This window comes from Oryctolagus cuniculus, chromosome 16 (assembly GCF_051225735.1).
Source record: "Oryctolagus cuniculus isolate XC-2025 breed Fujian yellow rabbit chromosome 16, ASM5122573v1, whole genome shotgun sequence".
Lineage (NCBI taxonomy): Eukaryota > Metazoa > Chordata > Mammalia > Lagomorpha > Leporidae > Oryctolagus > Oryctolagus cuniculus.
In genome coordinates this window covers 8,397,644-8,422,071 of record NC_142882.1, presented here as the reverse complement: position 1 = coordinate 8,422,071, position 24,428 = coordinate 8,397,644, and the positions used below count along the sequence as shown (strand labels likewise).

Sequence of the window (24,428 nt, the reverse complement as noted above, 5' to 3'; positions counted from 1 at the left end):
GACCTATCAGTATGATCAACTGTGAACTGAAATTGATGGCTTGGACTAGTGAGAGGGCATTGGTACATGCCACCTTGATGGGATTGAATTGGAATCCCCTGGCACATTTCTAACTCTACCATTTGGGGCAAGTCCAATTGAGCATGTCCCAAATTGTACATCTCCTCCCTCTCTTATTCCACTCTTATATTTAACAGGGATCACTTTTCAGTTAAATTTCAACACTTAAGAATAATTGTGTATTAATTACAGAGTTCAACCAATAGTATTAAGTAGAACAAAAAAATACTAAAAGGGGTAAAGTATTAAGTTGTTCATCAGCAGTCAGGGCAAGGGCTGATCAAGTCACTGTTTCTCAAAGTGTCCATTTCACTTCATCAGGTTTCCTTTTTGGTGCTCAGTTAGTTGTCACTGATCAGGGAGAACATATGATATTTGTCGCTTTGGGACTGGCTTAATTCACTCAGCATGATGTTTTCCAGATTCCTCCATTTTGTTACAAATGACCAGATTTCATTGTTTTTGACTGCTGTATAGTATTCTATAGAGTACATGTCCCATAATTTCTTTATCCAGTCTACTGTTGATGGGCATTTAGGTTGATTCCAGGTCTTAGCTATTGTGAATTGAGCTTCAGTAAACATTAAGGTGCAGACCACTTTTTTGTTTGCCAATTTAATTTCCTTGGGTAAATTCCAAGGAGTGGGATGGCTGGGTTGTATGGTAGGGTTATATTCAGGTTTCTGAGGAATCTCCAGACTGACTTCCATAGTGGCTTGACCAGTTTGCATTCCCACCAACAGTGGGTGAGTGTCTCTTTTTCCCCACATCCTCACCAGCATCTGTTGTTGATAGATTTCTGTATGTGAGCCATTCTAACTGGGGTGAGGTGGAACCTCATTGTGGTTTTGATTTGCATTTCCCTGATTGCTAGTGATCTTGAACATTTTTTCATGTGCCTGTTGGCCATTTGGATTTCCTCTTTTGAAAAATGTCTGTTGAGGTCCTTGGCCCATCTCTTAAGTGGGTTGTTTGTTTTGATGTTGTGGAGTTTCTTGATCTCTTTGTAGATTCTGGTTATTAACCCTTTATCTGTTGCATAGTTTGCAAATATATTTTCCCATTCTGTCGGTTGTCTCTTCACTCTCCTGACTGTTTCTTTTGCAGTACAGAAACTTCTCAATTTGATGCAATCTCAATAGTTAATTTTGGCTTTGACTGCCTGTGCCTCTGGGGTCTTTTCCAAGAATTCTTTGCCTGTGCCAATATCTTGCAGGGTTTCACCAATGTTCTCTAATAATTTGATGGTGTCGGGTCATGGATTTAGGTCTTTAATCCACGTTGAGTGGATTTTTGTGTAAGGTGTAAGGTAGGGGTCTTGCTTCATGCTTCTGCACGTGGAAATCGAGTTTTCCCAGCACCATTTATTGAACAGACTGTCCTTGCTCCAGGAATTGGTTTTAGATCCTTGATCAAATATAAGTTGGCTGTAGATGTTTGGGTTGATTTCTGGTGTTTCAATTCTGTTCCATTGGTCTATCCATCTGTTTCTGTACCAGTTCCATGCTGTTTTGATTACAACTGTCCTGTAGTATATCCTGAAATCTGGCATTGTGATGCCTCCAGCTTTGTTTTTGTTGTACAAGATTGCTTTAGCTATTCGAGGTCTCCTGTGTCTCCATATGAATTTCAACATCATTTTTTCTAGATCTGAGAAAAGTGTTTTTGGTATCTTGATTGGTATCACATTGAATCTATAAATTGCTTTTGGGAGAATGGACATTTTGATGATATTGATTCTTCCAATCCATGAGCATGGAAGATTTTTCCATTTTTTGGTATCCTCTTCTGTTTCTTTCTTTAAGATTTTGTAATTCTCATCGTAGAGATCTTTAACATCCTTGGTTTATTCCAAGGTATTTGATGGTTTTTGTAGCTATTGTGAATGGGATTGATATTAGACGTTCCTTCTCACCCGTGGCATTACCTGTGTATATAAAGGCTGTTGATTTTTGTGCACTGATTTTATATCCTGCTACTTTGCCAAACTCTTCTGTGAGTTCCAATAGTCTCTTAGTAGAGTTCTTTGGATTCCCTAAATAAAGAATCATATCGTCTGCAAAGAGGGCTAGTTTGAGTTCTTCCTTCCCAATTTGTATCCCTTTAATTTCTTTTTCATGCCTAATGACTCTGTCTAAAACTTCCAGAACTATATTGAATAGCAGTGGTGAGAGTGGGCATCCCTGTCTGGTACCAGATCTCAGTGGAAATGCTTCCAACTTTTCCCCATTCAGTAGGATGCTGGCCGTGGGTTTTTCATAAATTGCTTTGATTGTATTGAGGAATATTCCTTTTATACCCAGTTTGCTTAGAGTTTTCATCATGAAAGGGTGTTGAATTTTATCGAATGCTTTCTCTGCATCTATTGAGATAATCATATGGTTTTTCTTCTGCAGTTTGTTAATGTGGTGTATCACATTGATTGTTTTGCGCACATTGAACCATCCCTGCATACCAGGGATAAATCCCACCTGGCCTGGGTGGATGATCTTTCTGATGTGTTGTTGTATTCTATTGGCCAGAATTTTATTGAGGATTTTTGCATCTATCTTCATCAGGGATATTGGTCTGTAATTTTCTTTCAATGCTGCATCTTTCTCTGGCTTAAGGATTAAGGTGATGCTGGCTTCATAGAAATAATTTGGGAGGACTCCCTCTTTTCTGATTGCTCTGATTAGTTTGAGGAGAATTGGAGTCAGTTCTTCTTTAAATGTCTGGTAGAATTCAGCAGTGAATCCATCTGGTCCTGGGCTTTTCTTTGTTGGGAGGGCCTTTATTACTGTTTCAATTTCTTTCTCAGTTATGGGTCTGTTTAGGTTTTCTGTGTCTTCATGGTTCAATTTAGGTAGGTTGCATGTGTCCAGGAATCTATCCATTTCTGATAGATTTCCCTGTTTGCTTGCATACAACTCTTTGTAGTAATTTCTGATTATCATTTTTATTTCTATGGTGTCTGTTGTTACGTTTCCCTTTTCATCTCTGATTTTATTGATTTGGGTCTTTTCTTTTTTTAGTTAGTTGGGCCAATGGTGTGTCAATTTTATTTATTTTTATTGATTGACTTTATCTATTTTTTTTTTGACAGGTAGAGTGGACAGTGAGAGAGAAAGACAGAGAGAAAGGTCTTCCATTGCCGTTGGTTCACCCTCCAATGGCCGCTGTGGCTGGCGCGCTGCGGCCGGCGCACCGCGCTGATCCGATGGCAGGAGCCAGGTGCCTATCCTGGTCTCCCATGGGGTGCAGGGCCCAAGCACTTGGGCCATCCTCCACTGCACTCCCTGGCCACAGCAGAGAGCTGGCCTGGAAGAGGAGCAACGGGACAGAATCCGGCGCCCCGACCGGGACTAGAACCCGGTGTGCCGGCGCCGCAAGGCGGAGGATTAGCCTATTGAGCCATGGCGCCAGCCAACTTTATCTATTTAAGAAAAAAAAAAAAGATTTATTTTGCTTACTTTAAAGGGAGAGTTACACAGAGACAGGGAGAGATAGAGAGAGATCTTCCACTTGCTGGTTCATTTCCCAGATGACTGCAATGGCCAGGGCTGAGGCAGGCAGAAGCCAGGGGCCAGGGGCTTCTTCCGGGTCTCCCACATGAGTGCAGGGGCCCAAGAACTTGGAGCACATGTTGCTGCTTTTCCAGGTACATTAGCAGGGAGTTGGGTCACAAGTGGAGCAGCCTGGACTCGAACCGGTGCCCACGTGGGATGCCGACGGTTTCACCTGCTTCACCACAATGCTGGCCTTTTGGTGTACATTGAATGGTTCCCACTTTTTGGTTGAACTCTGAATGACGTTGCTATGAACGGTTGTGCACAGGTTTTTGTGTGGATGCCCATTTGCCTTTCTGCCGGGTGGTACCGAGGAGCTGGACGGCCGGGTCCTGAGCAGCTCTCTGTTGACTCTTTGGAGGAATGGCCGTGCTGTTTCCCCGAGGGGCTGCTCCTTTCGGCACCTGCACCAGAGCGGCCGACCGCTCCGCCTCTGCACCAACACCTGTGATTGTGATTACCTTTGTCCTTTGCTGCATCCTCGTGAGGATGCAGTGGCGTCTCCTTGTGGCTCGGGCTTGCATTTTCTTTCCTTTTTTTTTTTTTTAAATTTTTTGACAGAGTGGACAGTGAGAGAGAGAGAGAGAAAGGTCTTCCTTTGCCGTTGGTTCACCCTCCAATGGCCGCCACGGCTGGTGTGCTGCAGCCGGCGCACCGCGCTGATCCGAAGCCAGGAGCCAGGTGCTTCTCCTGGTCTCCCATGGGGTGCAGGGCCCAAGTAATTGGGCCATCCTCCACTGCACTCCCTGGCCACAGCAGAGAGCTGGCCTGGAAGAGGGGCAACTGGGACAGAATCCGGCGTTGGGCTTGCATTTTCTTGATGTCTAACCACTGGTTACAGCAGGCGCTCCGGCCTGATGTGGGCATGTCCACGGCCTGCCGAGGGTGGTGGGCGGCTCCTCTCCATCCCCAGTGAAAGGAAATCCAGAGCATGGTGCTTGGATTGGAGAAGCCCAGATCTGCAGCTGTGTCTGTGTCTCTGATGCCAGACAGGAAATGCAACACCCCCTTAAATCTGAGTTTCATACGAGCGCATTTCAAAAAGTTTGTGGAAACACAGAATTAAATTTCTGGGTGGAAAAATGGAAATGCATGTAGGTGAGGGCAGTTTATAAGGTCATGGGCAATGTGCACTATGACAAAACTGCCAAATATATTTTTGCACCCAAATCAGCTTATTTTTAATTCCATTTTCCATAATCTTTTTGAAATGTCCTTGTGTAAACAGTAGGTAATTTTTTTTTTTTTTCGAGAAGGAGAGTGTAGTGGGGAAGGGAGAGAGAGGGAGAGTGAGCATCCTGCTGGCTAACTCCTCAGATGCCCACAACGGCTGAGGCTGAGCCAGGGATGGCAACCCTGGTCTCCCGTGTGGGTGGCAGAAGCTGGATGACTTGAGCCACCACTGCTGCCTCCCCAAGTCTGCATCGGCAGGAAGCTGGAGTCAGCAGAGCCAGTAAGAAAGAAATGGGGGTGTGGGATGCAGACGTCCCAACCAGCAGCTTGAGAAGTTTTTAAGGCTGAGTGTGTCCCACTCACAGCAGGGGATGTCCGTGTCCTAAGGAAGGTGTGACCTCCATGGAACTCAACTTGGTTCTCAGTTGGGCCACCCTGCCCGTCCCTGGTGGGCTGCACACTGGCAGTCACTGCATTTGCCCCTCAGAGTGCTGGGTTTCTCTTCTGTGGGGAGGGAATAAGAGGGGAGGGGGACAGAGGGGCTGAATGTTTGTGGGCGTCTGGGGTGCAGGGCCTGCTGGGAGCTCTCCGTGTGGAAGCCTCTGGTGTGGCCACAGCCGGCAGTGGGCAGCCCAAGTCTGTGGGGCCAAAGCTGCCGTCCAGCCTGGGCCTGGCCCCCGGCAGCAGGTGTCGAGGGGAGGGTGGTCGTATGCTGGGGACCTGATTTTCCTTCCAGCTTCCATAGGAGCTAGTGAGTGAGTGAGTGTGTGTGTGTATGCATGTGTGCACGTATCTGTATATGTATGTTTGTGTGCACATGTATGTAGGTTTAGACATATTTGTGCCAGTGTCTATGTATGTGTATACATGTTTGGGTGTTTATACATTTATGTGTGTATGTGCATACATATATGTATGCATGTGTGTATGTATATGTGTATGTGTGTACATGAGTGTATATATGTCTATGTGTACATGTCTATGTATGTATGTATGTATGTGTCTCTGTATGTATATGTTTGTGTGTGTGTATGTATGTGTGTCTATGTGTGTGTGTTTTCCTTTAATTCAGCCCAATCCACTCCATGTAGCAAGTGATCCAAGAATATTAGCACTTTGTTTGCTACAATTGTTTCGTTTTCTTTTCTTTTTTTTTTTTTTTAATTTGTGCTTTATTTAGGGGGTCATTCTCAAGGTTGATCTTTAAGATAATTTTTAAAAAGATTTTATTTATTTGAGAGGTAGAGTTAGAGACAGAGAGAGAGGTCTGGTTCACCCCACAAATGACCACAATGGCTGGAGCTGGGCTGATCCAAAGCCAGGAGCCTGGAGCTTCTTCCAGGTCTCCCACATGGGTGCAGGGGCCCAAGGACTTGAGCCATCTTTCACTGCTCTCCCAGGTCATAGCAGTGAGCTGGATTAGAAGAGAAGCAGCCGGGACACGAACCTGTGGCCATATGGGATGTTGGTGCCCACCATGCCAGAGTGCTGGCCCCACCCAAGAGAATTTCCAACCTTCTTTAGAACAATCTGTGTGCCTTAAAGATCCCAAGATTTGGGGTTTTGGAGTGAAATAAGCAGGGTTTACTGACTGAGCCCCAGAGACCAAGAGCTTAGTGTTGTGTGTGTATGTGTATTGTGTGTATGCATGTCCATGTGTATGTATGTGTTGTGTGTGTATGCGTGTGTGTGTGTGTGTGTGTGAGAGAGCGAGCAGGGAGAAACTGTCTAAAGTGAGTCTCATGAAGAGTGTCAGGAACACAAGGGTGGGTGGTGCTGTGGTGCGGTGGGTTAAGCTGCTGCTTGTGACACCAGCATCCCATAGGAGCACTGGTTCGAGTCCTGGCTGCTCTGCTTTTGATCCAGCTCCCTGTTAATGCACCTGAGAAAGCCATGGAAGATGGCCTGAGTGCTTGGGCCCCTGCCATCCATGTGGGAGACCTGGATGGAGCTCCTGGCTCCTGGCTTTAGCCTGATCTAGTCCTGCCTGTTGGGACCATTTGGGGAGTGAACCAGCAGATTGAAGCTCGCTCTCTCTCTCTCTCTCTCTTTATCATTATGCCTTTCAAATAAATAAATCTTAAAATACAATACAGGTATATAGAAGAAAGGAAATCAGAGAAGGCTACCTGGAGGTGGTTGCGTTTGAACTGGATCTTGAAGGATGATGGGCTGGGTTTAGAAGTGTGAGGGTACTTGTAAAAGTTGTGGGAAATGGAATTAAAAGAGAAGTTTATGGGCAGTAGTTAGGTGTAGTGGTTAAGATGCCCATGTTCCACATCAGAGTGCCTGGGTTTGATTCCTGGCTCTGGCTCCTGGCTCCAGCTTCCTGTTCATGCACACCCTGGGAGGCAGCGGATGGAGCTCCTGGCTCCCAGTGTGGTTCTCCCCCAAGTCATGGTAGGTGTCTGGGGCGTGTCCCAGCAGATGGGAGATCTGTGTATGTCTCTGTCTGCCTCTCAAGTGGGCATACATGAGAAAAGATTATTCCAGAGCAATAACAATGAAAAAATGAAATCCATGCATGTTTTTTCATGATATATATTGTGGAGAACCCTCATATGCGTAGTTGTCACATTAAAAAGAAGATTATTTATTTGAAAGGCAGAGTTATGGCCATTTGGTTCATGTCCCAAATGGCTGCAGCAGGTAGGGACCTGAGCTCCATCTGGGTCTTCCTCGTGGGTGCAGGGACTCAAGCATTTGAGCCATCGCTGCCACCTCCCCGGGTGCACAGTAGCAGGAAGCTGGAGTCAGGCATGGAGCTGGGACTGGAACCCAGGCGCTCCCATGTGGTTTGCAGGCATCCCAGCAGGGTCTTCACTGCGAGGCCAAATGCCCACTCTGATCTGCTTGTGACTCCACGCCCATTGACGAGTCCCTCCCTACGCTTTCCTCCTGTCCCCCAACCCAGCCTCTGGTGGCCATTCTACTCTCTACTTCCAGCTTTTTTTTTTTTTTTGACAGGCAGAGTGGACAGTGAGAGAGAGAGACAGAGAGAAAGGTCTTCCTTTGCCGTTGGTTCACCCTCCAATGGCCGCTGCGGCTGGCGTGCTGTGGCTGGCGCACCACGCTGATCCAATGGCAGGAGCCAGGTACTTCTCCTGGTCTGCCATGGGGTGCAGGGCCCAGGCACTTGGGCCATCCTCCACTGCACTCCCTGGCCACAGCAGAGAGCTGGACTGGAAGAGGGGCAAACGGGACAGAATCTGGCGCCCCGACCGGGACTAGAACCCAGTGTGGTGTGCCGGCGCAGCAAGGTGGAGGATTAGCCTAGTGAGCCGCGGCGCCGGCCAACTTCCGGCTTTTTTGAGACCGTGCAGCATTTGCCTGTCTGTGTGTAGCTTATCTCACTTAGCATAGTGCCTTCCAGAACTATTGATGCTGTGGCAGGTGATAGCATTTCATCCTTTTTAACAATCAAATAGTATTTCACTGTATATTTGTATCACATAATTCACCCATTCATCATTTCTGGAAATTTAATTAATTAATTTGAAGGAGGGAGGAAGAGAGAGAGAGAGAGAGAGAGTGTTCCCATCCATGGGTTCATTCCCCAGATGCCCACAATGGCCAGGAGTGGACTGGGGCTGAAGCTGAGGGCTGGGACTCTGTCTGTCCAGGTCTCCCACAGTGGTGGCAGGAACCCCATTACTTGAGCCATCACTGCTGCCTTCAGGATCTGCATTAGCAGGGAGCTGCAGTCAGCAGCCAGAGTTAGGTCCTCTGATACCAGACAAGGGCGTCCTATCTTCCTCTTAGGCTGAACGATTAGCCCTGTGGTTGAATATTTAGGTTGATGGCTATTATCCAAAGAACAGGATACATCAAGTGCTGTCAAGGATGTGGAGAAGGGAAAAGTCTTACGGCTGGTGATTCTTAATGGCTAATAATACAGCTGTCATCCCAGAACTGGGAATACGGCCTCAGGAGATGGAGTTGAGTGCAAACTTTGTCTGCCCGCCCATGTGGGTGGCAGCACTCCCCACAATGGGCCAGACTTGGAAGCAACCCCTGACCCGTGTCCCCCACCCAGGGCCCTCCTGCTCACCCGTCCTCTGCCTGTCTTTCGCCCTGCAGTGTGTCCCGGCATGGATATCCGGAACAACCTCACCAGACTGCATGAGCTGGAGAACTGCTCTGTCATCGAGGGCCACCTGCAGATCCTCCTGATGTTCAAGACGAGGCCTGAGGACTTCCGGGACCTCAGCTTCCCCAAGCTCATCATGATCACCGACTACCTGCTGCTGTTCCGGGTCTACGGGCTGGAGAGCCTCAAGGACCTGTTCCCCAACCTCACGGTCATCCGGGGCTCCAGGCTGTTCTTCAACTATGCGCTGGTCATCTTCGAGATGGTGCACCTGAAGGAGGTTGGGCTACACAGCCTCATGAACATCACCCGGGGCTCCGTGCGCATCGAGAAGAACAATGAACTCTGCTACTTGGCCACCATAGACTGGTCCCGGATCCTGGACTCAGTGGAGGACAACTACATTGTGCTGAACAAGGACGACAACGAGGAGTGCGGGGACATCTGTCCAGGCACCGCAAAGGGCAAGACCAACTGTCCTGCCACTGTCATCAATGGGCAGTTTGTCGAGCGGTGCTGGACTCACAGCCACTGCCAGAAAGGTACATGGCGGGGGCAGGGGTGGGGGCCTTGTGGGTTCCCGGTGCCTCGTTCTTAAGGCTTGGACGCCGGGTAGGGGCCTGAGAGCAGCCACCTGTGGCAAGGGGGTGGCAGAGGCTTTTTGCCAGGGCTTGGGTGGTGAGTGCTTTAGACTGCAGGTCACCTGGTCTCTGTCATGATTGGGTCATCTCCTGCTATCCCACAGAGATGCGTTTTTTTTTTTTTCCAGGCAGAGTTATACAGAGAGAGACACAGAGAGAGAGTTATAGACAGTGAGAGACAGACAGAGAGAAAGGTCTTCCTTCCTTTGGTTCACTCCCCTAATGGCCGCCACGGCCGGTGCTACGCTGATCCGAAGCCAGGAGCCAGGTACTTCCTCCCAGTCTCGCATGTGGGTGCAGGGACCCAAGCACTTGGGCCTTCCTCCACTGCCCTTCTGGGCCACAGCAGAGAGCTGGATTAGAAGAGGAGCAACTGGGACTAGTACCTGGCACCCCAACTGGGACTAGAACCTGGGATGCCGGCACCGTAGGCAGAGGATTAGCCAAGTGAGCCATGGCGCCTGCCAGAGATGCGTTCTTTAAGATTTATGTAGTTATTTGAAAAGCAGAGTGACACTCAGAGGTGGAGAGAGAAACAGATCTTTTATCCTCTGGTTTGTTCCCTAAATGCCCACCATAGCCAGGGCTGGACAAGGCCAAAACCAGGAGCCAGGGACACCATCCAGGTTTCCCATGTGGGTGTCACCTACTGCTTTCCCAAGGTGCATCAGCAGGGAGCTGGATTGGAAGCAGAGCAGTTGGGACTCGAACTGGCGCCTGTATGGGATGCTTGACCTTGCCCATGGCGGCTTAACCTGCTGCACCACAGCACCGGCCCCAGAGGATGCATTTATGATCCCAGGAGGTGTCTGAGACCATGGTTAGTCCTAATCCCTGTATATACTATGTTCTTTCCTATGCATCCCCGTGTTAAAACTTCGCTTATAAATTAGGCACAGATGAACAAAAACAGTCATAAAATAGAACACTTATAACAATATAGTCTAGTAAAGTTGCCAGCATCATGACTCCACATTTGGGGTCCTTATGAAGTGAAATAAGGGTGATTTGAATCCAGAGCACCATGACACACCATGCAGTGGATCGAGAAAGCAAGATGGCTGCTCATTGTGTAATGGGAGGGTAGCATATACCATGTGGCTATGCCAGACAAAGAGGTGGTTCATGTCTCATTCGGTGGTGCAAGAATTCTTCACGCTTGCTCAGAAGGCAATTTAAAATCATATGGATAGTTTATTTCTGGAGTTTTCCATTTTATGTTTCAGACTGTTATTGACTATGGGTGAGTGAAACCCAAAAATATGAAACCTTGGATAAGGAGGGAACAGGTGGATTCAACTCTGCCATTATAGCCTGCATCCACAGGCCTGCGCAGATAGGCGGGTGTGGCTGTGTTTTGATAAAGCTTTATTGATAAAAACAAATCGTGGGCTGGTTTGGCCTGAGGGCCTATGCTTGGCACCTCCTGTGCCCAAGGGTGACCGCTCTTATGTTCCTCTTGCTTGGGAGAAGTGTAGAAGGGGAAGCGTGTGAATTTGGTTTTTAAAAAATGAGCAGTTTCTTATCGGATTGTGGAAGTTATCTTGCTTGCACAAGATATTTGGATAAAGACAGCTGCGGAGGAGCAAGGCGAGATGTCCATGGACGAGATGTCCGATGGATGGGGGCATGTCTCCTCGTAGTGGGCGTTCCTGTTGTTGGCTGAGAGCAGGGTCAATGATTCGGGGCTGGAGCTTTCCCTCCCAGCAGGGCTGCTTTCCTGGCTGAAGGTTCTAGGTGAGAGGCTCCTGCCAGGGCATTGCTGGAATAAGGAGCCCATGGACGGGAGAGAAGGCGCTGGCCCGCACGGAGTGCTGCCTGGAAAACCTCCAGAGTTGACTGGGAGTCAGGACAGCGCCAGCTGCTGTCCCTGTTTCTTTGAACCTTTTAGGCTGGGTTTTTCTCATTTGGGTTTCTCGTGCTGCTCCTAGACTTTGTATGTAGTGTGTGCCTGGGGTGCCTCCGTGGCGTTTGGAAAATTCACCTGTGTGCAGTTTTCACCCGTTAACGCTTTGCACATTGCGCATTCAGAGCTGTTTGTTTGGAGCTGAGAATGACCTGAGTGTGTGTTGCTGGAGAAGCTGAGAATACAAGGGGGCTCAGAGGCGGGTTTTTGCACGAGTCTCTTCTGTCCTTTCTGCTTAGAAAGTCTTTATTTTAATTAGAATTATTATTAATTTTTAACTAAAGATTTATTTATTTGAAAGGCAGAGTTACAGAGAAAGGAAGAGAGAGATATGGCTGGCACCGCGGCTCACTAGGCACCAGCACACCAGGTTCTAGTCCCGGTCGGGGCGCCGGATTCTGTCCCGGTTGCCCCTCTTCCATGCCAGCTCTCTGCTGTGGCCCGGGAGTGCAGTGGAGGATGGCCCAAGTGCTTGGGCCCTTCACCACATGGGAGACCAGGAGAAGTACCTGGCTCCTGGCTTCGGATCAGCGCGGTGCGCTGGCCGCAGCACACCGGCCATGGCGGCCATTGGAGGGTGAACCAATGGCAAAAGGAAGACCTTCTCTCTGTCTCTCTCTCTCACTGTCCACTCTGCCTGTAAAAAAAAAAAAAAAAAAAAAAAGAGAGGAAGAGAGAGATAGAGAGATCTGTCTACTGGTTCACTCCCCAGATAGCTGCAACGGTTGAGGCCAGGAGCCAGGATCTCCATCTGCTGGTCTCCCACATAGGTGCAGGGGCCCAAGCACTTGGGCCATCTTCTGCTGCTTTCCCAGGTGCATTAGCAGGGAGCTGGATGGGAAGTGGAGCAGCTGGGACTCGAACTGATGCTCATACGGGATGCCAGCATGGCAGGCAGTGGCTTAACCCATTGTACCACAGCAACAGCCCCAGTTATTATCATTTTAAAAAAATCACTTGTCATGAGCATTTGGGATCCACTCATGCAGTGTGAGAGATTCAGATCAAGTTCCTCTCCCCCTCACAATGGGCTGGGGCCTCAGTGTCACTGCAGAAAACTGCCCCTCTCTGGTGCTTTGGGGCTTTTTCCTGGGGGGAGGGGGGACTAGTTGAGGAGGGGGAACGGAGGTGGGGCCGTTAAAGAAGATGGGACCCTCGTCAAGGGTCATCACTGGGGCCAAGATTGGCAAACATGGAGGCACCATGGTGGGTTTGGGATTTTGTAGACAAGGGAGGGAATTTCTGTGTGGGGGGTGGTGGGCTTGGTGAATTGGGAGAGGGCAACACTTGCCCAAGGCCACACAGCTGGTAAAGAGCTCAGGGTGTGGGTGTTCAGATGCCTGCATCTCACCTCAGAGTGCCTGGCGCTGGCTTCCTGCTGATGTGCACCCTGGGGGGGGGGCAGCCATGATGGCTCAAGGACCTGGGTCTCTGCTGCCCACATGGGAGACCTGGATTGTGATCCAGGCTTCCAGCTTTGGCCACAGCTTGCTGTGTGTGTCTGGGGGGTGACCCAGAGAATGGGAGCCCTGTCTGTTTGTCTCTCTCTGTCCTTCTGTTTCTTTCTTTCTTTTCTTTTCTTTTTTTTTTTTTTTTGACAGGCAGAGTGGACAGTGAGAGAGAGAGACAGAGAGAAAGGTCTTCTTTTTGCCATTGGTTCACCCTCCAATGGCCGCCGCGGCCGGCACACTGCGCTGATCTGAAGGCAGGAGCCAAGTGCTTCTCCTGGTCTCCCATGGGGTGCAGGGCCCAAGCACTTGGGCCATCCTCCACTGCACTCCCCGGCCACAGCAGAGAGCTGGCCTGGAAGAGGGGCAACCGGGACAGAATCTGGCGCCCCGACCGGGACTAGAACCCGGTGTGCTGGCGCCGCTAGGTGGAGGATTAGCCTGTTGAGCCGGCGGCGCCGGCCTGTCCTTCTGTTTCTCAAAACTTTTTTTTTTAACCCCCCAAAATGCAAAACAAAAAGCCCTGGAGTTTGGGCCAAGTCCATGGGAGACACACACAGAAAAGGCACATTTTCATTTGGGGGCTCCACTCTGGGCAGAAACGGGGGAGCCTCTTCCAGCTGGGCCATCAGAGGCAAGAGCCAGCCCTTTATTTTATTCCAGTGTTGAGTTCTCCAAATTTAGGTGCTGGGTTTAAGCGCTCCCGACTCAAGCATCCTGAGATGTAATTTAAGGCATTCCTCTGTGGATTCCTTTCTGTCTCTGTTTCAGTCAAAACATCCAGAATGGCATTATCTCTAGTTGAGTCTTCTGCTCGCTCATGTTTTCAGCAGCTTTAAAAAACAAACAGAAAAAAAGCCCTTTTGTTTTTGAGCCAAGGCTGGTTTTTCCAGCACGGGTTTTGTCACAGGGGGGACCGTGATATTGACACCTGCCAGGGTGCTGGGTTCCGGGATCTGGCATCCATCTCAGCTCCCATCCAGTGCGGGGTGGGGGTGGGGGCATCCCTGGGGTCCTGGCACGACGTGAAGAAAGACTGTTGCTTGGAGGCTGGCCCCGTCCAAGGATCGCTGGTCTCTGCCCCCACTCCATTTCTTTTTCTTTTTAAAAGATGTATTTATTTATTTGAATGTCAGAGTTAAATAGAGAGAGAAGGAGAGGCAGAGAGAGAGAGAGAGAGAGAGAGAGAGAGAGAGAGAGAGAGAGACTTCCATCTGCTGGTTTACTCCCCAATTGGCCACAACAGCTGGAGCTACACTATGCCAGTCCAAAGCCAGGAGCCAGGAGCTTCTTTCAGGTCTCCCACACATGTACAGGGGCCCAAGCACTTGGGCCACCTTCTACTGCTTTCCCAGGCCATAGCAGAGAGCTGGATTGGAAGTGGAGCAGCTGGGACTTGAACTGGCGCCCATATGGGATACCGGCATTGCAGGCAGCGGCTTTACCTGCTACACCACAGCCCCAGCCCCAACCAGCTCCATTTCTTTGATTGTGATGACATATACAGCACGTGGCATTGATTGTCTCCACCATGTTTACGTGCACAGCTCAGCAGTAGTTAGCAGGTCCTGTGGCTGTGCAGACCTCACCAGAACTTCCTCCTCTCCCCACACTGGCTCTCCATCCCCAGAAAACCCTCACTCCCCTGCCCCGGCACCTGCTTCCTGGCTCTGTGCATCTGAGGGCTCCAGGAACCTTCTGGGAGTGGGGTCCTACAGGCTGTGTCCTTTTGTGTCTGAGTTCGCTTCCTCTGAAAGGTGGAGCGGTTTTCTGTTGTTTGGATGGACCATGCTATGTTTGCCTATCCACTGGGGACACTCTGAACTGCTGCCACATTTTTAGCTGCTCTGGACCCAAATGTATGACTGTAACATTTACAAAAATCAATCAATTGGCCGGCGCCGCGGCTCAATAGGCTAATCCTCCACCTAGCGGCGCCGGCACACCGGGTTCTAGTCCCGGTCAGGGCGCCGGGTTCTGTCCCGGTTGCCCCTCTTCCAGGCCAGCTCTCTGCTGTGGCCAGGGAGTGCAGTGGAGGATGGCCCAAGTGCTTGGGGCCTGCACCCCATGGGAGACCAGGAGAAGCACCTGGCTCCTGCCTTCGCATCAGCGTGGTGTGCCGGCCGCGGCGGCCATTGGAGGGTGAACCAATGGCAAAAGGAAGACCTTTCTCTCTTTCTCTCTCACTGTCCACTCTGCCTGTCAAAAAAAAAAAAAAAAAAAAAAAAAGGAAAAAATAAGGAAAAATCAATCAATTAATCAATTGTTTAATTTGAGAGACACAGCGTGAATACATGCCCACCTGCTGGTTCACTTTCCAAATATCCCAATGACCAAGGCTGGGCCAGGCTGAAGCCAGGAGCCAGGAACTCCATGTTGGTCTCTCACATGGGTGGCAAGGACTCAAGTTCTTGAACCATCACTGCTGCCTACCAGGGTGTATTAGCAGGAAGTTGAAATCAGGAGCGGAGTTTGGGACTCCAGTATGGGATGTGGGTGTCCCAACCTCTGCACCGAATCCCTGCCTCCCCCTCCCCCACCTGTAGAAGTCTTACAGTGGGGAGCACTCAGGCACTGTGAGGTGTAGCAGCCTGCCCCTCCCCAGGCCCAGCATTGCCAGTAAGTGGTAGGGGTGGGGCTTGAAACTGGGGATTCTGGTTCTGAATCTGAGCTCTTGACTGCATGCTTTCCTGTGCTCATGGTGGGAAAGTGATGAAGATCAAAGACTGTAGATGGAGAGAGGGAGAGAGAGAGAGAAAGAAGGAAGGAGGGAGGGATGGATGGATGGAGAGAAGGAAATCCCTGGGAATCTGCTCCTGTCAAGCTTCTGGCTGCCCCCTTTTTTCATCCTTCTCACCCATCACACATTGACAGCCTCCCCCATCAGACTAAGCTCTGCAGAACGCGAGGGCTGTGGTCTTCACTCAGTCCCCGGCACCTGTCATGGTAACTGACCCAGAGTCTACCGGCGGTGACGTGTTTCCTTGCTTCAGGAGATGGAGCTGGGAAGTGATTGTACTTCAGGCTTATCTGGTGTGAGGTCCTTGACCAGGGGTCAACAAGCTCTGGCCCATGACCAGATCCAGCCTGTTGACCATTGCCTTTCTGATGCCTGAAAGAATATTCTTCCTACTTTTCAGATGTTGGAGGGAAAAATCTAAATAAGAATGAAAAAAATTTTTTTTAAAAACTTACTTGTTTGGGGGCTGTCGCTGTGGTGCAGTGGGTTAACTCCCTGGCCTGAAGCTCCAGCATGCCATGTGGGCGCTGGTTCAAGACTCAGCTACTCCACTTCCGATGCAGCTCTCTGCTGTGGTCTGGGAAAGCAGTAGAAGATGGCCCAAGCCGTTGCGGCCAACTGGGGAGTGAACCAGTGGATGGAAGATCTCTCTCTCTCTCTTTCTCTCTCTGCCTCACCTCTCTCTGTAACTCTGACTTTCAAACAAACAAATAAATCTTTAAAAAAAATTAACTTATTTGTTGAAAGAGAGAGTGAGTTTCCATCTGCTGGTTCACTCCCCAAGTGACCACAACAGCTGGGGCTGGTCCAAGCCAAATCCAGGAGCCAAGAACTCCATCCAGGTCTCCCATAAGGGCAACAGGACCTGAGGTACTTGGACCATCACCTGCTGCCTCCCAGGCACATTAGCAGGAAGCTGGGTCAGAAGTGCAGATGAGCCAGGACTTGAACCAGCTCTCTGGTATGGGATGCAGCCGGTCCAAGTGGCAGCTAAACCCACTGTCCCACACCTCACATTTCAGAGGTAGATATTTGGGGCTGCTTGGGATGCCAACGCTCCATGCTGGGATGCTTGAGTTTGAATCCCAGCTCAGCTGCTGCTTCCAGCTCCTTGCTAATTCACGCACACTCTGGGATGCAGCAGTGTTGGAGTCCCTGTCACCAGGATGGAGCTCCCGGCTCCTGGCTTCAGCTTGGCCCAGCCCCTGCTGTTGCAGGCATTTAGGGAGTGAACCAGTGGATGGTACATCTCTGTCTGCCTATCTCTGTCTTGTCCCTCTGCCTTTCAAATAATTAAATGTTTAAATTGCTGGCCCGTGTTCTCCTCTGCGTGCCTTATAGAGATGAGTGGGCGTTCAGGAATGGAAGTGGAAGGGGCAGCCGTGGAAGTTGGGAGTGGCTCAGCCTTAGGCTGTTATGGCACCTTTGCCTTTGGTTGGTACCTAGGGTAGGAGTTGCAAGGCCTCTGGTGCCATCCGTGCCTCTCAGGAGCTTTGGGTGAGGCTGGGGAGTGAGGAGGGGGCAGCGATCAAGCTGTGTGAGGCAGCACAGCCTGCAGGGATGACCCAGGGCAAGGCGAGCCCAGCCACCCCCTCCAGGTGAGTCACTGCGTCCGGCGGTTATGGACGTGTTTGGAAAACGTGATGTTCTCCAGATAACACCCAGAATATTGATAAATTGAATTCCTCTGTGGCTGTGTTACTGCTGTCCATGCAGAGAACAGGAAAGACTGAGGCATGAGCTCCAGGACTGGAGTCAAAACCACAGGCAGAGATAGGAGTATCTAGTCTGATGGGCCGTGCGCATCTTCCATTCGTCTCTGTTGCATCCTGTTTTGTTGAAGATCTTTTTAAAATTCCAGGGGAGAGATGAAGGCATGACATGGAAAGATTCTGCCCTTGTTTGTTTGTTTTGTTTTTAGATTTTTTTAAAGGTTTATTTATTTATTTGAAAGTCAGAGTTACACAGAGAGAGGAGAGGAAGAGAGAGAGAGAGAGGTCTTCCATCTGCTAGTTCACTCCCCAGATGGCTGCAACGGCCGGAGCTGTGCCTTTCTGAAGCCAGGAGCCAGAAGCTTCTAATGGGTCTCCCACATGGGTGTAGGGGCCCAAGGACCTGGGTCATCTTCTACTGCTTTTCCAGGCCATAGCAGAGAGCTGGATGGGAAGTGGAGCAGCTGAGTCTCGAACTGGTGTCCATGTGAGATACCGGTGCTTCAGGCCAGGGCATTAACCCACTGCACCACAGTCCCAGCCCCTAGATTTTTTTTTTTTTTTTTTTTTTTTTAGTTTGAAAGAGTCTCAGGCATGCGCATACACACACACACACACACACACAGAGAGAGAGAGAGAGAGAGAGAGAGAGAGAGAGAGAGAGGTCTTCCATCTACTGGTTTACTTTCCAGATGGCTGCAATAATCAGGGCTGGGCCAGGTTGAAGCCAGGAGCCAAGGATTCTGTCTGGGTCTCCCATGTGGGTGGCAGGGGCCCGGGTACCTGAGCCATCACTGCTGCCTCCCAAGGTGTGCAGTAGCAGGAAGTGGAGCCCGGACTTGAGCCCAGGTGCTCTGATGTGGGATGTGGGTGTCCCAGCGGTGGTGTAGCTGCTTTGCTGCCTGCCCACCCCAGATACTTAGGGCTCCCACTGCAGGAAAGAACAGGGATTCCAGGGAGCCCGTTTCTGAGGACTGAGGGCAAATCACCACTGGTGTTTGTGGGAGGAGACCAGATTGTCCCAGGTGGGAGTGGCAAGTGATGCTGAGAGGCAGAGTGAGGGCAGGGTGTCCCAGGAGGGTGCAGTGGCAATGACGAGGGGCAGAGGTCTCTCTTGGAGAAGAGTGGGAAGGCTGTGGGTTTGGGTGAGCCTTTGATGTATCTGTGAAAAGGCTGCTAGAGGGGCTTTGGATAGGCACAGCTCTGGCTGTTGCAGCCATTTGGGGAGTGGACCAGCGGATGGAAGACCTCTCTCTCTCTCTGTAACTATATCTCTCAAATAAATAAATAAGATCTTAAGAAGTTAACTCCAGGCCGGTGCCGCGGCTAATCCTCCGCCTTGCGGTGCTGGCACACCGGGTTCTAGTCCCGGTTGGGGCACTGGATTCTGTCCCGGTTGCTCCTCTTCCAGGCCAGCTCTCTGCTGTGGCCCGGGAGTGCAGCGGAGGATGGCCCAAGTGCTTGGGCCCTGCACCCCATGGGAGACTAGGAGAAGCACCTGGCTCCTGCCATTGGATCAGTGCGGTGCACTGGCCGCAGTGCGCCGGCCCCGGCGGCCATTGGAGGGTGAACCAACGGCAAAAGGAAGACCTTTCTCTCTGTCTCTCTCTCACTGTCCACTCTGCCTGTCAAAAAAAAAGTTAACTCCATTGGAAGGAAGGAAGGAGAAAGGGAGAGAGGGAGGAAGGCAGGAGATAGAAGGGAAGAAAGAGGGGAAGAATATCATTATATTAGAATTGTATCTATGAACTACATTGATTCTGTTCTCTTTTGTATTAATATCATATTAACAAGGAAAAAAAGTATCAGAAAATAAATTTTTAAGTTAGGTGATTATGGTTTATTCTATCTCCCTCCTTTCCTTCCTCCCTCCCTCTCCCTTTCTCTTTCCTGTCTCCTTTCTCTCTCACTCTTCTCACTATTTCTTGCAATGTTATTATACTTTCAACTTTTCTTCCTAAAAATTTTTATTTACTTATTTATTATTTGAATGGCAGAGAGAGAGAGAGAGCAGGAGAGAGAGGTCTCCCACCAATGGGTTCACTTCCAAAGTCCCACATGGTCAGCATTGGGCCAGGTCAAATGCAGGAGCCAGGAACTTGGTCCAGGTCTCCTAATTACGTGAGCCATCACCTGCTGCCTGCCTCCCAGGTACATTAGCAGGGAGTCAGAGTCAGGAACCGAGCCAGGACTCAAACCCAGGCTGGTTCATGTCCTGGCTCCTCTGCACAGTGATATGGGATGTGGGAGACCCTAGCAGCCTTTTTTAAAAAATATTTTATTTATCTATTTGAGAGGCAAAGTTATAGACAAAGAGAGGAAGAGACAGAGAGAGAAGTCTTCCATCCACTGGTGCACTCAGATGGCCACATGGCTGGAGTTGGGCTGATCCGAAGCCAGGGGCCAAGAGCTTCTTCTGCGTCTTCCATGCGGGTGCAGGGGCCTGAGGATTTGGACCATCTTCCACTGCTTTCCCAGGTGCACTAGTAGAGTGCTGGATCAGAAATGGAGCAGCCGAGACTCGAACCATCACGAATGTGGGTTGCCAGCAAAGTAGGCAGAGGATTAATCTACTGCACCATAGCGCTGGCCCCGTTACATATTTTTGATTAACAAGATCAACAAGTAAGAAGTAAAAATACCCTTGTTCAGTGGGAATATAGGCAAGGGCTATTAACAATAATGAAACGATATTGTTACCATTTTTCTGTTTTATTAGTTGCTGTTATTCATGTCTCTTTAAAAATTTGTATTTCTTTGAAAGGCAGAATGATAGGGAGAGGGAAAAAGAGAGAGAAGGAGGGAGGGAGGGAGGAAGGGAGGGAGGGAGGGAGATCTCTTCCATCTGCTGGTTCACGCCCCAAATGGCCACAACAGCAGGGCTGGATTTGGTTGAAGCCAGAAGCCAGGAGCCTCATCTGGGTCTCCCACATGGGTGCAGGGGCCCAATCACTTGAGCAATGTTATACTGCTTTCCCAGGTGCATTAGCAGGGAGCTGGATAGGAAGTGGAGTGATCAGGACATGAACCAGTGCCCCTTATAGGATGCTGTTTGAGAGAAAGTGGAGGACATGTTTGCAGGTGAGGTCTCAGGGAGACAGATGAAGGTGGCTTGAGTAGACCTGAGTCCCAAGAGTTGCCAACTTAGAATCAAAGAAGTTGGAAAATGACATGGTTGGTTTTCTCCCTAACCTGACGTGTCACTCTTGCCTACACAGAGGCAAATGCCTTGCTAGGTTTCCCCAGCTTAGTGAAGACCTTGGAAAGGTTCTATCCAGCCAGGAATGAGAATCCGTTCCTTTTTTTTTTTTTTTTTTTTTGAATTTAAAGGTTTAATTTATTTGAAAGGCAGAATTATAGAGGAAGACAGAGGGAGACAGAGAAATCTCCCATCTGTTGGTTCATTCCCCAAATGGCTGCAGTGGCCAGGACTGGGCCAGGCCAAAGCCAGGAGCTTCATCCTGGTCTCCCATGTGGGTGCAGGGGCCCAAGCACTTGGGCTATCTTCCACTGCTTTCTTAGGTGCATTAACAGGGAACTGCATCAGAAGTGGAGCATCCAGGACTCCAACTGTTGAGACAGGAATCCAGAGGGAGGGGAGGGGCCAGTCTTCCAGGTTTATTTCCTGTTAAACAACCTTCTTGTGAGAACGAACTGGGTCCCATGAGAACTACATTAGTATCTTCCAAGGGGCACTGCCCCCATTGACCTCACCACCTCTTAAAGGCCTCACCACCATCAGCACGCTGAGGACCAAGTTCCTAACCAAATCAAACTACAGCAGAGGGTGGCAGAACCATCTCAGCTGTTCAGTGAGAGCCCCACAAGCCCTGTACCCCACTCAGGTTGCAATGAATTCAGATTAAACACAATTGGCCACTTGTCCTCCCCACATTTAGATAATGCGGGTGTAGAATTTCTTTTTAGAGTTCTCTGGACATGGTACAGCTTTCAAGCGTTTCACTGGGTGATTCAATACTGCTGTGGAGTCAGTTGAGCCTGGGTTTGAAACCTCTCTGTGTTGTGTGCTCTTGGACTAGTTGTTCTAGCTTTTCTGAGCTTGTCTCCTGCTCTGGAATTGAGGTGATGATCGAGGGGGAAGCAGTCTCCAAAGGTTTTTCTTCTCACCAGCATCCCCTCTGTTGATCAGAATCAAAATCCTGGTCCTCGTTTTCACTTTGACTTGTGATGAGATTCCTCCTTAATTATAAAGCACAGCGTTGCACGCTTGCTTGACGTCTGCACCCCTCTGAGTCCCTGGGATAGAGGAGGGAGTGGTTGAGATGGTGGAGTCCAACGAAGAGGCTATTGTGAGGACATCTGAGAGAGGAACCAGGAAAGGGCAGGTGTCTGCATCTTCCTGGCCTCTCTGCTGTGGAGGATGGAGCCCTGCCTTCCAGCTTCTGCGGAATGGTGGGGGTGTGGGTAGGTGGCAGTAGACTCAGGACAGGGAAGGCATTGTGGGAGAGAACCTTAGCCTGGCTTTGTCTGCCTGGATCAAAGCTGAGCATCTCGGTTGACTCATGATTTCCAGGCACAAGGGTCTGTTCAGGTTCAGGTGAGCCATGGGCCAGCTGCTGGTGGTTCCCCCCAGGGCAGCAGATCTCTCCCTACCGGGAAATGTGCATCTGTCAGCTTCTGCTGTGTAACAAACAGCCCACCCGGAGGTGTTGTGATGCTTGCACTTGGTAGTCATGTAGCTCAGGCCGCCGTGGGCTGTCTGGTGTGGATGTACCAGCTGACCCTGGGCCTGGGCTGAGGTCTGGGGTAAGCCAGTGGGTGGTCTGCCTGCTGCACAGTCCAGCGTGGCCCCGCTCACATGTCTGGTGGTTGGCTGGGGTGCCCTGGTCTGCCTCCCAGGTTGGACTTGGAGGTTCTGGGACAGGTAGGACATCAACCCCAACAAGCATGTTCCATGGTTCTGGCTGCATTGTGTGTGCTGTGGACCTGTGGGCTTCAGCAAGGCGTAGGGTGGAGGGGAGCTTGAAGACGGAGGATGCAACTCTGCTGGCCCATGAAGGGGTGGCACTGGCGGCCGATTTTGGCAAATGCTGTAGACTCACCAGGGTAGGGAGCATGGTGGGGCCCGTGATGCATTTTAGCCAGGATTTAGCTCTCAGTGATGGAGAACATGAAATGGTTTTCCTGAGTCATCATTTCATCTCCTGAGTTCCCATGATTAAATGATCAGCCTTCCCCAGAAATTCTTGATGTTTTCTTTACTAGAAGTTTTTTTTTTTTTTTGTGACAGATAGAGTGGACAGTGAGAGAGACAGAGAGAAAGGTCTTCCTTTGCCATTGGTTCACCCTCCAATGGCCGCCACGGCCGGCGTGCTGCGGCTGGCGCACCGCGCTGATCCGAAGGCAGGAGCCAGGTACATATCCTGGTCTCCCACGAGGTGCAGGGCCCAAGCACTTGGGCCATCCTCCACTGCACTCCCGGGCCACAGCAGAGAGCTGGCCTGGAAGAGGAGCAACCGGGACAGAATCCGGCACCCCGACCGGGACTAGAACTCGGTGTGCTGGCGCCGCAAGGCGGAGGATTAGCCTATTGAGCTGCGGCGCCGGCCTAATAGAAGTTTTAATTGGCACAAAATAATTGTATGCACATAGGCTACATGGGCGATATCAGAGCCGGTGTATGTGTGTAAATGATCATACTGGGCTGACTGGCAGGTCCCTCACCTCAAACAGCCATCATTTCTTTGTGTCTGGAATATTTAAAAATCTCTCATTTGGCTATTGTGGAATATATAGTAAAGATTTTTTTAAAAAAAGGTTTATGATTTATTTATTTATTTGGAAGGCAGAATTATAGAGCGGCAGAAGGAGAGAGAGAGAGAGGCCATTATTCATCCGCTGGTTCACTCCCCAAATGGTCACAACAGCTGAAGCTGGGCTGATCCAAAGCCAGGAACCAGGAGCTTCTTCCTGGGCTCTGACACAGGTGCAGGGGCCCAAGCACTTGGGACATCTTCCACTGCTCTCCCAGGCCATTAGCAGAGAGCTGAATCAGAAGTGGAGCAGCCAGGACTTAAACTGGTATCCATAGGGGATGCCAACACTTCTTTACCTGTTGTGCTGCAGCGCTGGCCCCATAGTAAAAATTTTTGGAAGATTTATTGATTTATTTGAAAAGCAGAGTGACAGAGAGAGAGAGAGAGAGAGAGAGAGAGAGATCTTCTATCCCCTGGTTCACTCCTCAGATGGCTGCAACAGCCAGGGCTGGGCCAGGGTGAAGCCAGGAACTCTGTCTGGGTCTCTCATGTGGGTGGCAGGGGCCCAAGTACTCGAGACATCATTCTGCCTTCAGGGAGCATTAGCAGGAAACTGGATTGGAAGTGGAGCAGCTGGGACTTGAACTAGTGCTCATATGGGATGCCAGTGTTGTAGGTAGTGTCTTAAAATGTTGTGCCACAATGCCAGCTCCAAATATACAATAAATGTGATGTTTCTTTGGCATGCATCGATGACAAACAAAAGCCTTTGGTTTGTTTCTAGGGTATAAGTAATGTTTTATTCTTCTGTCTTGTTCCTACTCTGGTACTATGTTAATTTAACAATTATCAATTTAGAATGTTCTGTTAAATGATCTAATTTTCCCTATTCAACCTTTTCAAAAATGTTTATTTCTCTGTTGAACTTAAAAATTTCCAAATCTTCACTTGATCTTGGCCAAAAGGCTGAGAAAATTTAGAATTTCCAGACCTTTACCCCAGCACATATAAAATCCACTGAGATATTGGTTAAAAATATTTATTAAAAGTTTAATTCAACTTTTTTTTTAAAAAGAATTATTTTATTTATTTGAAAGACAGAGTTACAGAGAGAAGTAGAGCCAGAGAGAGAGAGGTCTTCCATTCTGCTGGTTCACTCCCCAAATGACCACAACGGCCAGAGCTGAGCTGATCTGAAGTCAGGAGCCAAGAGCTTCTTCCAGGTCTCCCATGATGGGTGCAGGGGCCTAAGGACTTGGGCCATCTTCCATTGCTTTCTCAGGCCATAGCAGAGAGCTGGATCTGAAGAGGAACAGCCGGCGCTCAAACTGGTGCCCATATGGAATGCTGGCACTGCAGGCTGGGGTTTTAACCCACTGTGCCACAGTGCCGG

General features: G+C 49.7%; 1 protein-coding gene across 6 annotated transcripts in view; it reads left to right on the top strand.

The window, feature by feature from the left end:
- INSR (insulin receptor) overlaps positions 1-24,428 on the top strand; it is a 139,355-nt gene that overhangs the window by 12,407 nt on the left and 102,520 nt on the right. For all 6 annotated transcript variants that reach the window (XM_017337975.4, XM_017337974.4, XM_008249177.5 and 3 more), the window contains exon 2: positions 8,862-9,413. In XM_017337975.4, coding sequence (XP_017193464.3) covers positions 8,862-9,413 — 552 coding nt within the window. The remainder of the gene's footprint in view (positions 1-8,861; positions 9,414-24,428) is intronic.